Genomic DNA, 13,844 nt, shown 5'->3' on the forward strand with positions numbered 1-13,844 from the left:
AAGTACTTACACTTATTGACTAAAAGTAGCTCCCAGTATCTAGGATATATAATTAGCAAATGCATAACTTTGGGCCAAAGGAGAAACAAGTCACTTATTGTAACCAATTGACTCTCTTCAGCTACAGGGTCCTTCTTCAAGGGCCTGAGGGCTCCATTACACCAACTTTTAGGCAAGAATCCGCCAAGGGTCACGTGGTAACAAAGCAAGAGAAGCAGTACTCCTGGCTATCACTGTGCAAGGAGAGCTAGGAGCTAGCTTGCGTCGACTTTCATGGGCACGACCCTGTAGGGGAGCTCAGGGTCACTGGCTGCGTCTAAAAGACATATTGAAAAAGTCACGCAGGAGAGTTTGATACAATGCAGTCTACTCAGACCACAGGGATCATTTTAGGACGCTCGACGATTGCCAAAGCGCAAGAAGCTTTTGAGTTCCTGCACTCTTGTCTACGCGGATGGCACTGCCCACTCTCCACCGCGTCGGTCCAGAGCGACCCACACCATAACGCATGGCCAGCTAGGGCCCTGGGACCGTGCCCGGAGGTGAAAGTCCGTGCCAAGGCTCTCCAGTTTCCACGGGGTCGCGGGGTAGGCCGCGGATGGGGCTCAGCAGGCCCACCTCGACTCAGGCCCGGCCCGCTTGCCAAGCTCCATCACTCACCTGACCGTAGCCTTTGCGCCGTCCGCGTTGTCAGGACAACGCCGCGCCTGGGAGGCGGAAGCCGCAGAGGAAGAGCTACTCACCACCGAGGCCGCCCGAGGCGCGCGAGTGGCGGAAAGAGCCGAAGGCGGTCGGCAGCACTCGGCGCACCTCCCCGCGGCGGCTCAGTCCCGGAGGCACAGCGCCAGCCAGCTGCGGCCGCTCTGGGATGGAGGCGGCGATTGAGACAATGCCGACCCCGGGCAGACAGCGTGCTGTTCCGTGGCTCTCTGCGGGCTCCGCTGCGTCACCTCAGAAGGAAGGGCGCGGGGCCAGCGCTTCCCCGCGACAGGCCATGGCCCACGCCGTTCCCGCCTGTGGCGCGCATCCAGTACGTCAGTGCCGCGCGACGCCTCCAGGAGCCTGGGGCCGTGCGCACCCCAGCGGCTCCTGGCCTGTAGACAGACGGTGCCGTCAGAAGCGGACGCAGCAGTAGCAGTGTCCGCTCCGGAGAACGGGTGGAATTCCGAGAGGCGTGGAGTGCGCACGTATGCGGGGGACCGTTAGTTTTTTAAGCCCCACTTTGGCAGATACTGGAGTTTCAAAAACGTTCCTTCATCACTACGGTGAAGGAAAGTGACCACCAGCTCTGAGCTCCTAACCTTGCAGGTCCTAGCTGGGGTTCGCGCGCGATTCAAGACGCGGCGCTGAGGTAGCGTTTTCTTCTCACGCATCCGTCAACACGGCCGCGGCCAATCACAACTAGGTCGTTGACCCTATTGGCTGTCGTTCCGCCAATCGGAGGCAACGCACGGCCCGCACAAGCGCGAGGCTGGCGTCACAACACGCCTCGCGTCTCGGGTCCGCCTTCAGAGCCCTTGCGTGCGAGTGCGCCCGCCCGCCTCTGGCCTATGGTAGAGCTGCTGGGGGGGCGCGCCCGCCAGAAAGCTTCGGCGTGCTCGCCCCCGCGCGCGACGCCCGCCCCGCCCCGTCGCCGTCTCCGCGTCGTTGGCGGCCGCCGTAACCGGAACTGTGTTGAGCGCGGCGGGCCGGGCCTCGGAGGCCGAGCGGCGGCAGCAGCGGCGCCCGCAGCCCCGTCAGCCGCGGAGCGGACCTGCGGGGCCAGCGCCGCTCGGCGACCGTGTCCGACGCGCGGCTCCCAGCCACGCGCCGCGGTCTAGCCGCTGCCGGCGCTGCCGGGCCCGGCCCATTCTGTTGACGCCCGCGGAGGCCCGGGGAGCCGGGGAATCAAGCTGCCGCGAGGCGTGGATGACGAAGGTGACGGCTGGCTGTGTTCGGAGGCCTCAGAGCTCGGGAACTGCGCCGTGCGGACGCAACTCGCCCCTCGGGGAGGCGAGCCTCTCAACCTCGCGATGGGACAAAGGGTGTGGGCCGGACCGGGCCCTCCTTGCCGGTGCCTGCCTCCGTCAGGAAATGATGGAGTTCGGGGACCGGCTCGCGCCGCATCCCCGACGCAGGGAACGGTCCGCACAAACCCGCCTGGCGCGCGACTGGTGCACGCCGCCGGGGCTGGCGCGCTGTGCTTTGCAGAGGGGGAAGGACTGCCCCGAGAGTGGGCGGCCGGCATCCCGGTCCACCGGGAAGCCTTGGTTACTTGGGGTTGGGCCAGGTGGAAATGGGCAGATTGAGGACGAGGGTCGAGGTGCCTTGTGCCCTAGAGTCTTTTAGTTTGGGTACGTGTCTGGCATAGTTCTGTTCCGTGGCAGCGTTTTAAAAGGTTGGTTGCATTAGATGAGAACTGCTGCACACCATTTTGGGAGAGATAACTTCACAGTAGCGTGTTGTTGCAAGTTTTGCCAGTGTCCATGTATTTCTGAGGCCCTGTGCAGCATTTTGTTGAACGCCATGTCCACGCATGTGGAGGGACACAGTCCGGACTTTGTCTGCGCTGAAGATGCTGGCATGCACCTGATTTTTTAGTTTATTTCATGTGGCTGTGCTTTCTGTGTTGCAGACAGTTTTAGTTGTTGCATTTAAGAAAAATTTACATTTGTGCAGGTAGCAGTTAATGCAGAAATTTTATTAATTGTCGGAAATATAGTTTACTCAACTCTCCGCTACCGATTCTTGCAACTGGACCCGGACATAACTGTGCTGTCACTTTCCCCGGGTGCCCCCAACCTGTTCCACGCAACTGGCTCCATTGTTGCAAAAGCGTTTTGGTCGGCAAAACCCAGGAGCATTGAGCCACTATTGCCTGGAGAGAGGGTTCCCTCCCGTAGCTTGTCACCCTGCGGCCAGCTTCGGGCGGGCGGCGACCTTGGGTCGCAGAGCTTCCCTCGCAGGCTGGCGCTCGGTTATTGCGTGGCCTCGGGCCTGGGCGGTTGCGGGCAGGTGCGCGCCCGAGCCCCGCGCGGGGAGGGCGGCGGTGGGCCGGGACGCGGGGCGGCGGCCGGGCGGCGGGCGGGCTGAACAACAGCGGCCGCCATGTTGCGGCCCGGCAGTAAACTTGCGCCTGGCGCCGCCTCACCGGGCCTCGCCCTCTCCCCGCTGCAGGATGACAGTGAAGCTGGGCGACGCCGGCAGCGGGGAGGAAGGCCTCAAGAAGCTGGGCAAGAGGGCTGCGGATGAGGAGTCGCTGGAGGGCGAGGCGCCCGGCGGCGACGCGGCGGAGGACGGCAGTGGCACAAAGAGGGCCGAGCCCAGCCCGCGGGCCGAGGGCCCCGCGCCCCCCGGAGCGCCGCCTGCGCCCTGCCCGCCGCAGGGCAGCCCGCAAGACCAGCACCACTTCCTCCGGTCCAGCGTGCGGCCGCAGAGCAAAAGGCCCCGGAAGGACGCGGCGGGCTGCGGCGCCAGTGTCTCTGGGCCCCGTGGGAGAGGTAGGCGGGCGTGGGCCGCGGTGCGGGAGGACCTGGGCTAGTGGGACACAGGTTAGAGAGGGAACTCCTTGTCTATTTTCTGGACATCAGGTGGGAGTGCAACAAAGATCTGGCTTTTCAGACTCCCTTGGATGGCTGATAAGGATTGGCCTCCATTCAGGTGCTCTGGACTTGAAGGGGCCTGAAGGTTCTGATGGCCCATAGGGTTTGCACTGAGGCCAGCTTGACGCCACTGGAAGGATCCTCCACTGCCCTAGGGTCAGGGTCAGTGTCAGGGTCAGGGTTAGGGTTAGAGACTGACTTCAAGAGTTAGCTCTTGTGTTTGTCCTTGTGTTGCCAGGGGTTGAGAATATTAATGCTTTGCTAGGGCCCCACTAAGTAATACTGCAAATGTTATTTTTGTCCTCCATGTATCCATACTTCTTGGGTGTCTGCTTTTATCTGTATTTTAGCTTTGTGTTTTTTCTTAAAATTTCCAGGCGAATTGCTTTTATGTTTTGTTTCAGAACAAGTTTGTTGCATTCTTTATAAGTAGCAAATGTGAGTTTCCAGTGGGGGGAAAAAGACTTTCACTTAGTTCCTTGGGGAAGATTAATTTTAGTTTATTAAATAGACTGGTAGTCTTAAAAAGAAAATATTTCAAGAGCTAACAGGTTACTTCTTTGTTAGATCTGTCCCAAATGTGTTCCATGAAATTCACTCATTCAGTACCGAAGAGCACGGGCTTTGGGATTCATGACCTTACTAATTGATAAAGAAATTTGATGTCAGCATATACTAATTTTAAGGTGTAAGTATAAGATAACATTGTATGTTTCAGAAATTAAAACTTGCCTCAGACAAGTTTATTTTGGTATGAGAACTGCTGGTTTGTTAGGAAAACTTTAGTTTGCTTTACTGGCACTGTTTGTTTTGTAAAAAGCAGCTTCCAGTTGCTGCTTATAAGCTCACCTCCATTCCTCTGGTCTGAACCTAGCTCATGTAAGCTCCTTGGGAGCCTTTGTGGTAGTGATAGTTTCAGAAGTTCTGGACCTGGAGCCCCTCTGGCGTCTGTAGTCCCCATCTCCTTGGCCCTCAGATCTTTTTTTACATATTTATTTATTTATTTATTTTTTAGTTTTTGGCGGACACAACATCTTTGTATGTGGTGCTGAGGGTCAAACCCGGGCCGCTCACATGCCAGGCGAGCGCGCGACCGCTTGAGCCACATCCCCAGCCCGACCCTTAGATCTTGCTCCCCTCATTTAACCTCTCAGATTTGCCTTTCCATCAGAGAAGTGTCTGTGCTTTGAGAGAACGAATAGTAGTGATGGCTTGCCCTCTGGAAGTGGCTGCTAGCATGAAACGTAGGGCATGAGAGCACTGACTTCCTGGCTTCCCACACATGAGGTTATAGGGCTCTGAGACCTCCAGTCCAGATGGAGTTGTCCAGGTAGCAGAGTGATGAAAGGAGGTTTGCTTTTGTGTTTGCAGCTGAGTGGCTTGCCCAGATTGGTGCTTCTGTTTCTGATTCTTGTCCCAGTGTGGGACTTAAAGCTGAGAATAACTTTTCATTCTGTTTTTAAAGTTGTAGAATGCAAAATAAAGCCCTGGTATAACAGTGCCCTCAGGAGAGGGAAGTTTGTCTGCTTCACCTTCAGAGCTGCTCATCCAGCTTCCTGCCTGGGCTGCTGAGGCCTCTTCTGGGCTGCCAGCATCTCACAGTCCCCAGGGCCATTTGGATGTACTTCACCACACCCTGAATCTTCCCCATTGCCTTCATCAGCTGTGCAAGAAGTCAGGTGTGACAGTTTTTTTCTCCAAATAATAATAGACTCTTCCATTGACTTCCATGAAAAATTTTTTTCTAGTATGATTCCAGATTCATTTTGAATTGATAGACATTGTAGCTAACACTTAGTACCTGTGTGTAGAGCATCTGGCATTCCTAACTTACTTTTGGTTGAGTATAGAAACTGAAGTTTGTTGTTGAAATCTGTGTTCAACCTGTTTAGTAAACTGCAAACCAGAAATGGGTGGATTTGCTTAACTTCTCTAGCTCTGCCACACTGCCAGAATGACCAGAGAATGTATTTGAGATTAAAATCCAGAGTTTGAGAGACTGTCTATAGAACCCAAGTTCAGAGACATCATCCGCAATGCCTTTCCCCTGTTGGCCAGTTCATGATCTGGCTGACCCTGTGCAAACTAGCCCATCTCTCAGAACCTCAATTCCTTTGTCTATAAGTGGGGATAATTAAGTGTCTCTATACCCCATGGACTGCTTCCAGTTTCTAAGTGGTTTCAAAAGATGTCTTTTGAAGTGTCTCACCTGTGGTAATCAGCTTTAGAGACACTCACACCATGCTGAAAAGAGGTTTGAACCAGCAGTTGGGACCGGGCTTCCATCCTGGAGTTGCTACATGGCTGCTGATTGAAACCTCTTTCCAGTATGGTACGAGTCTTCTAAGACTCTCTGCTTGCATGGCTATGGGGAAGCTGTTCACTATGCCTGAAGGCCAGGTTCCTTAATGTTTAGAGAGGAAGGAGACAACTGTGCAACAACATCTTGGATTCCATGTGTTCTTAAGAGAGTATTTCAGGAGATTAATTTGCTGAAATCAGCATCCATCTGTGTCTGGTGGGCCGTTGCCTAGCCTGAACCCCCAGGGGAATGCTACCCTTCTCTGTGCAGATAGGTGGCCGTGTGTAGAAGGTGCAGACTCTTCTTGGCTCTGCTCTGGTCACTCTCCTTAGCTTTTCATTAGGACCTGTGCCCTGTCCGGGCTGAGGCATAGTAGTGCTGGCTGAGAAGTCTTGGCTCTGTGCTCTCAGGAAGAAAGAGACTTCAGATTATCACTTAGATGCAGTGAGGACTGCCTGGAACCTGCTAGGCCATGCTTGGGCAGTTACATTGAGCTGTGTTGAATGCTTCAGACCTATGTAGGAGAACAAAAGAAAAAAAAGGAGGACTTGTCTTGTCCCATTCACAGCCAACCCTCTCCTACCTGTGTGACATTAAGGACAGTAGTGCATGTGGTCCAACTCTGTGACCAGACCCACCTGTGCTCGGTGGGTCATGAGAACTGAGGCCCAGGCCACTTTTAGAGACTGGTGCTGACAAAGGAAAATGTCACACAGAGATTCTCATCAGAGATCATCTTTAGAGCTTGGAGGATGTCCCAGAGGCTGGTGACCCTAGACTGAGCTTTTCAGGCACAACTGAAGCACATGAATGACATATGCAAAGACTGGTGCTATGAGGAGCATTGGGAGGGTTGTGTCTGTTGGTCAAGCTTCTGTCACGTGGAGTCAGGCGGCAACCTTATGTGTGGATGACTACTGGACTGCACCAGTAGAAGGCATTCAAATTTACCATCAAGGTGACACTCACTGGGAATTGGCTTGCTTGAACCATTTCCTGTGTGACTTGGTAGAGATGATCTCCCCTTAGCCACATCAGGGCCCCTGAAAGTAAAGGTGCTTGAACCAGCGCCTGACGAGAATGTCCTATGCTGGGAAAGGCACTGAACTCCAGGGAGACCACTTTGGACCTTCTGCCTCAACCGGGTGTGTTGTAATCCGAGGTAGCCATGGTGGCCTTAGTGGTTTGATGTCAGGATTGGTCTCAGACTTGGTTTTTGCTGCTTGATGACCTTGAGACTGATGTTTTGGTGGCCTCAGTCTCCCTGTTTCTGAAATGGGGACTGTGACTGCACACTGTGGAAATGAGGTGAAGCTGTGCTTTTGCATATCTCGAGGGTGCTGTGAAAATACACATTGTGTTGTTCCCATGTTTGTAGCTCTTTGAAGGGTCCTTGCCTTATCAATCTGCAGACAAAGGCCATGGGACAATTCCCTGTGCTGGAGTTGGGAGCAGATCAGCCTGAAGACATTCTTCCATTAGATGATCCTGAAAATGCCTTTCTGAGAGAACGGACCAAGTGAACCAGAGTCTTGTGGGCCACCAGGACAGTCATTGTGTTCCTCTGCTGCTCTGGATTGTAGTTTCCAGTTTAATATAGATTGCAATGACGTCCTCTGTATCTTACCTAAGTTATAAGATTTATTTTTATTTTTTTAAGCAGTAGAAAACTTCCAAAGTTCTAAGTCCTGCCATTCATTAGCCAGTGGCTTTGGTTGAGTCACTTAATTTCTTGATTTTCTCATCTTTCAAAAGTGAGAGGGGACCTCAAGGTCAAGTTTCCTCTCCTTTCAAACTGAGTCCGGTAGCCTTATGTGTGAAGAAGCAGCCCACTGACTGACGTGTGTTATGGTGGCCCCAAGAAGAACAGGGTGGTGCATGCTGTCAGTGTGGAGGTATCCAGCAGCATAGCATAGGAAGATGCCCTGGGCTCAGGCTTAGCTCTCGCTGCCTGTTGATCTTGGGTCTTTCGTGTGTTGTAGCTCAGTTTCCCTGTTTCTAAACTTCGAGGATGAGTCGGAGCTGAGCTTTTGTGTGGTTTGAAGGTGCTATTACAGCACGAGTTCTATTCTTCCCAGGCCTGTTGGGTACCAAGAAGGGTTATGGCTTCTCCATCTGTGCCTCAGCTTTTCCAATTCAGGTGAAAGAGTGATTTTTGTCTTCCTAGGGTAGTATGAGGGCGTTGGAGAAAGAGGGCATGGGTGACAGGAGAAGTGAAGGTGAAACTGTCGTGTTCCTTGTCTGGAGCTAGAGTTGGAGGCCTAGGCCACATGGCTGTGTCCCTCAAGTGCAGGTTCTAGAGAGTGGGCTATGGAAGAGATGATTGGTTGGAAGGCCAAAGAGTTGGCTGTTGGAACTGGGGAGACATAAGCTAGGGCAATAGAAGCCTGGTGGCAGTGGAGCAGCTGGAGAATTGTGGTCCTGCCTTGGGCTGAGAGGAAAGGGTACAGTCAGTGGTGGAGGGTCTCAGGACCTGATTGATGCTGATGTGGGCCCAGTGAGGAGTAGAGAAGACCTCAGGAGGCCACTGTAGCTGGGGTACCCAGAGATCCCTTATCTGTCTGCACTGGCCCAGGAGCTATCATTGAACATTTGCTGTGTGAGGCCTGGTGCCAGGCTTGGGTCTGGGGACCTAAACATCATTCTTGGTTTCAGAGAGCTTGCTGTTGGGGGAGCCTATTTCCTTCAGATTTCTTTCACTTTTTTCTTTTGAGGTGCCGGGAACTGAGCAGGAGTGCTCTACCACTGAACTATATCTGCAGCCCTTTCTTTTTCTTTCTTTGTTTTTTTTAGACAAGGTCTCACTGAGGTGCCCAGGCTGCCTTGCAAGCCTCCAGCCTCAACCTCCTGAGCAGCAAACTGTTGCTGGAAACCAGGGTGGTCCCAGCACCATGGTCACCCATGGAGCATGCTCTCAGGCCCTGGCACATACTCCACCCTGGAGAAAGAGCTCTGCCCACTCAGTCTTGACTTCACCTTGTCTCCTGCATTTCTGCTGCTACCCTCCTCTTTGGCTTGCTCTTCCCCCTTTGGTTACGTCTTAAGCTTCCCCTTATGCTTCTTTCAGATCCTTCTGGGCTGAGGGCAGCTTCTTCCAGGTGGTTGCCATTGTATTCTACCAGAGTGTCTCTGGTCCTGCTTCCTATTTTTTATTCTGCTTGAGTTAAGAAAGTTGTGTTCTCTCTAGAGTTCTGGGGTGAACCAGGTACCTTGTTTTCTTCTCTGAAGTGTGATTCTGTTCTAGTTCTGTAGAGTTTTTGAGGTTTAGCATAGGGAATACTGGGTGTTAGAAATGATCGCTTGAGATGAATTGTTTTCTCATTTGAATGTTCATGTCACTTTAATTTTCTACACTGTAGAAGGATCACTCTTGGAACATCAGAAGGAAAGACCTAGCATCTCAAGTGGCCAGGGGCTTGTGGGAGAGTGGCGTGTTGCCTCAGAGCTGCTCTTACTGGTGTATCTTGGCTTCACATCCTCCAATGGGATTTGTCCTTCTCTGCCTCTGAGGTCCCTTCCAGCTCAGGTACTTCCCCTGTTTCCTTTACTTTCACTCTCCTTGTCTTGATGGCCAGCACTTACCCAGCAGTCTCATGAAGTCAAGTTGAGAGATGGGGATTATGGGATTCCAGAGGCTGAGTTTTCTGCTTTCAGGCATGTCCAGTGTCAGCATGGACTTTCAGATGTTAATCCAAGCAGCAATGTAGGGCTGGATAGCAAGCCCTGTTGTTGGGGAAAAGAGCTCAGTGAGTGTTCCTCAGAAACTGAAAATGTCTGTGAGGCCTTCTGTTGTGTGTGTGCAGAGGTGAACAGGTAGCCTTGCTCAAATGGCTGTACATGAGGATTTCAGTCTCTATGTGAACCAGATCTTCTGGTATTTCAAAGCTGTTTCAAATTCACCTGTGACTTGTCCTGAAGTCTGCAATAAAAGCAGCCCCAACCTCCTGGAAAGTACCTCAGGAGATGCCAGCTTTGTCAGGTTTGGTTTGGTAAAGAACAGGGCTCTGCGGGGACCTGGGCCCACCTGATAGTACAAGGGATGCCTTAACTTTTTTCCATGGACACACAGAGTGGAAAACAGGCTTTGAGCTTATCTTTAATCATATAACTGTGTTTACGGCGGTAAATATTGAACATTTAGTTGCAGCATTGTCCAGAGTACTTTGCATGGTGACAGAGTGGCTATGAGCCACATTTGGCCAATGACCACTGGAAATGTGGTGTGATGGTGGAGTTGAGTTTCTTTTTTTCTTTTTTCCCTGTGGTACTGACAGTAGAACCAGGAGTGCTTTACCTCTGAGCTTCATCCCCTGTTTTTTTTTTTGTTTTGTTTTGTTTTGATACAGGGTCTCACTAAGTTGCTGAGGCTGGCCTAATACTTGTGATGCTCCTGCCTCTGCCCTGAGTAGCTGGGTTAGAGGCATGCACCACCATGCCCTGCTGGGCTTTGCTTTTTAATTAATTATTGTTTAAATAGCCTCTTGTGGTGGACCGTGCACCTCTGATATACCACAACTTTCTACCTATCTGATTACGTTGTCACATAAAGTTAACTCATCAAAGCTAGTGAAACTTTTCCAATGGGAGGATCAAACATGTTCCATGTAACTGAAGAACATTTTCTCTGTAAAACATATTCTTCCTTCTGATAGCTAAGCCATGGCCTGTTTTCAAATACTGTTTGAAATATGGATGTTTCTTGATGGATAATGGATTTACATCCAATAAAATCATCCTAAGTTAAAAATATCATAGCTTAAAGCACATTTCATAAGCCTTTAGATTGTCCTGGCCCAGCAGTATAGTCCACTGTGGATAGTCTGTTTTACCTCCTGGTCATGTGGCTGACCAGGGGTGGCAGCTCTGTGCCACTGCCCAGCATCAGGGGTGTCATGCTCATGTCCCCAGCCTGGGAATTGAAAATTGGTTTCACAGTTTCACACTGTCATGAAGTTAGAATGCTTGGACCAAGCCATCTCGGGACTATCTGCAGTGACAGCCCACACTTGCTCAGGCTGGACTAGCTGCCACAGAGGGGTGAATCCACCTTCTGTGTCCTCCCAGGCAGCCTCTGCACCTGTCACTCATGTTCTGTGCAGAGATAGTCTTTGCAAGCAAGTCTTTGTAGATTTATGGGCTTGTAGTTTCTCATTTCTCTTACCTTTCATTTCTTCTGTGAAGCTGCTTCTCCACCCGCTGTGAAGGAAGACCTGGGGGCAGAGAGGAAGAGAAGTGAGTGCCTGAGTCTCTAGCCTATCTGCCTGGGCCCACCAGAAGTGGAAATGCCCCCAGTTATTTTGTTAGGAAGGCATTAAAACAATCATCTACAAATGTTTGGCTTTTGTTTTTTAAAGCACTTTTACTTCTGTGATATTATTTCCATTCTCATGAGGTTATTTCCAAGTTGGCAGGTTTTTCAGGATTTTATGGTCCCATAGTCTTATAAAAGAGAACTGGTATCATGGATGTACTGTGAATTCCCATTTCCTCCAAGAGGATACACTCAGGTGGGCAGGAGAATTGGGTCAGGTCACAAAAGCTCTTTTTCTGTGGCCTCAAAGGGTGTGGCCTCCCAGTCCCCTGAGGCTTCATTGTGCTCTTTTTGAAGAACTCTGTGGAAGTTAGGGAAGGGACTGATGCCCTATAACTTGCAAGATCGGTGGGCATTCTTCAGAGTCTAGAGATGGTGTGGTAGTGGGTCAAGGACAGAGCCTTAAGATGGCATCCCCTCAGTCATTGAATATTCCTGTTCTAAAATACTGATCACATCTGAAAGGAGGTGGTGTCACATGTTAATATCCTCTTGTACTTGAAATTTAGCCTTTTTATTGAAACAGATGGGAAGTGTATTTCAGCCCACACCTCATTTGAACAAGGGACACTGTGAAATGCATGTAACGTGTGGCTTTGTGGAGTGGACAGATCTGCCTTTTATGTGGATGGAACACCAGATGCCGTGGCATCACTGTGCTGTTTAAACAGTCCACACTAACTTTCTTTCCTCTTCATAAGACATTTTAAAGAGTCAGTCAGGTTGGGCTTCTGTCATTCCAGACATGATGTGTCCCAGGTGCCTGGGGTCACTGGCTGAGTAGTGGAGTAGGATGGCTGCAGGGTGGGCCCCAGCCCTCCCCACCTGTCTGCCTGCCTTTTCTGGCCCTCCAGTTTTCTGGAACAGGTCACTGTATGGTCCTCTTTCTCCAAGGAGCTGACAGTAACGGGTCAACCTCTGGAAACGGGTCTGGTGTTGCCCCTGCTGCCCCTGCAGGGGGCTCGCGCTCCTCTTCCCGGAACTTAGGGTCCTCAGGGGCTGAAAAGGAGGAAGGCAAGAAGGTCCGGCGACAGTGGGAGTCATGGAGCACAGAGGATAAGAACACCTTCTTCGAGGGATTGTATGAGGTGAGTGAGTTGGGGGTGGGTTCTTCTGGAATCTTGGTCCTTTTATGTGTGATGTAGAAGCTGGTACTGGGAGGGGCTGTGAGGAAGTGTTGCTTATGCTGACTCCTATCTTTCCTGGTTGTCTCTCCTTGTCTCACGGATGCATTCTAGTCTCAGGGCCTTTCCTTGGCTTCAGAGTTGGCTGACTTGTGTGTTCCCTGAGTAAGGAGGGGCCAGGGGATACCTGTAGCAGCTAAATGCCATAAGAAGTTGCACTAATCTGAAACCAAATGGGAGGTCTTGCAAATGGAGAAGCCACTGCCTAGATCTGCTGCCCAGGAAGTGGCCATGCTCCCTACTGGCTTTCTCACAGGTGTTTTTTTCCCCCCCGCTCCCAGTACTGGAGATTAAACCCAAGGTGTTCTATCATTAAGCTATATCCCAACCCTTTTTTTAAAATTTTATTTTGAGACAGGGTCTTGCTAAGTTGCCCAGGCTGGCCTTGAACTTGTGATCCTCCTGCCTCAGCCTCCTGAGTAACTGTGATTACAGGTGTGTGCCACTGTGCCCAGCTGGGTGTTTTTTTTTTTTTTAATTTTGTAGTTATTATGGATATACTTTCTTATTAATATGAAATGCATTTTTCATGGTGTTTCATGTTTCCTTTGCTTGGTTAAAATTTTTTTTACTTTTAATTTTTGTTTTCTTTTTGTGATGCTGAGAATTGAACCAAGGGCCTAAGGGCCTTATGCATGTTAGGCAAGTGCTCTACCACTGAGCTACATTTGCAGTCCCGGTTTTTGGTGTTTATTTGTTTGTTTGTTTTTTGTTACCAGGGATTGAACTCAGGGGCACTCGACCCTGGGCCACCTCCCAGCCCTATTTTATATTTTATTTGGAGAGAGGGTCTCACTGAGCTGCTTAGCACCTTGCTTTTGCTGAGGCTGGCTTTGAACTCGCAATCCTCCTGCCTCAGCCTCCTGAGCAGCTGGGATTATAGCCATGCACCACTGCACCTGGCGGTTTGTTTTTTTAAATGCCTATAAATATTCTACTTCAAGTGTGGCCTGAATCCACATTACCCATTGTAGTGAATAAAATTTTATTGATGCACAATTGTGTCCATTCTTTCATGCTGTGTGCAGCTGGCTTTGATATAGTGACAGAATTGAGTAGTTGCAGAAGATACCAAGTGTCCCATGAGCCTGACCAAGGCCTGTACTTCCTGACCGTTTTTGTATTGTGAATTATTGAGGGTGCTTCCAGATTCTGTTGTTATAGACAGTGCTACAGTGAGCATCTTTTTGCATGTTCCTTATTTTGGACAACAAATTTGGCATGTGGAATCAGGATCAACATTCCTCATCCTTTTAATGGCTAATTCATGGGGGTAATGGGAAAGCCTGGGATACAGAAATTCACCAAAGGCATGAGACTTTGGAATTTAAACCAGTGTTTACAGAGTGATTGGAAAAGGAGACGCTCTCGAACGTGGGCAGCAAACTTGGTTGACTGTTCCTGTGGCTGGTACTGCTCTCTCCTGGGGCTGATGGCTGCCGTGCCCATCCCAGTGGGCAGACAAT

The 13,844-nt window shown here is 50.8% G+C and overlaps 2 protein-coding genes across 16 annotated transcripts in view; one reads left to right on the forward strand and one right to left on the reverse strand.

The window, feature by feature from the left end:
• The window catches only part of Ift140 (intraflagellar transport 140), a 74,779-nt gene extending 73,856 nt beyond the window's left edge, over window positions 1-923 (reverse strand). For all 4 annotated transcript variants that reach the window (XR_013427201.1, XM_005337844.5, XM_040277810.2 and 1 more), the window contains exon 1: window positions 661-923. The gene's annotated coding sequence lies outside the window, so the exon portion shown is untranslated. The remainder of the gene's footprint in view (window positions 1-660) is intronic.
• A 128-nt stretch (window positions 924-1,051) lies between these two features.
• Window positions 1,052-13,844, forward strand: part of Cramp1 (cramped chromatin regulator 1) — a 59,228-nt gene continuing 46,435 nt past the window's right edge. The window contains exons 1-4 of one of the 12 annotated variants that reach the window (XM_078024836.1): window positions 1,058-1,187; window positions 3,157-3,479; window positions 11,065-11,115; window positions 12,089-12,282. In XM_078024836.1, the coding sequence (XP_077880962.1) occupies window positions 3,158-3,479; window positions 11,065-11,115; window positions 12,089-12,282 (567 nt within the window). In that variant the 5' untranslated portion in view covers window positions 1,058-1,187; window position 3,157. Of the gene's footprint in view, window positions 1,188-1,605; window positions 1,918-1,977; window positions 2,995-3,156; window positions 3,480-9,242; window positions 9,410-11,064; window positions 11,116-12,088; window positions 12,283-13,844 lie in introns of those variants that run through there. The other 11 variants (XM_078024842.1, XM_078024841.1, XM_078024835.1 and 8 more) reach the window with 11 other exon arrangements.

This window comes from Ictidomys tridecemlineatus, chromosome 10 (genome assembly GCF_052094955.1).
Source record: "Ictidomys tridecemlineatus isolate mIctTri1 chromosome 10, mIctTri1.hap1, whole genome shotgun sequence".
Classification (NCBI taxonomy): domain Eukaryota; kingdom Metazoa; phylum Chordata; class Mammalia; order Rodentia; family Sciuridae; genus Ictidomys; species Ictidomys tridecemlineatus.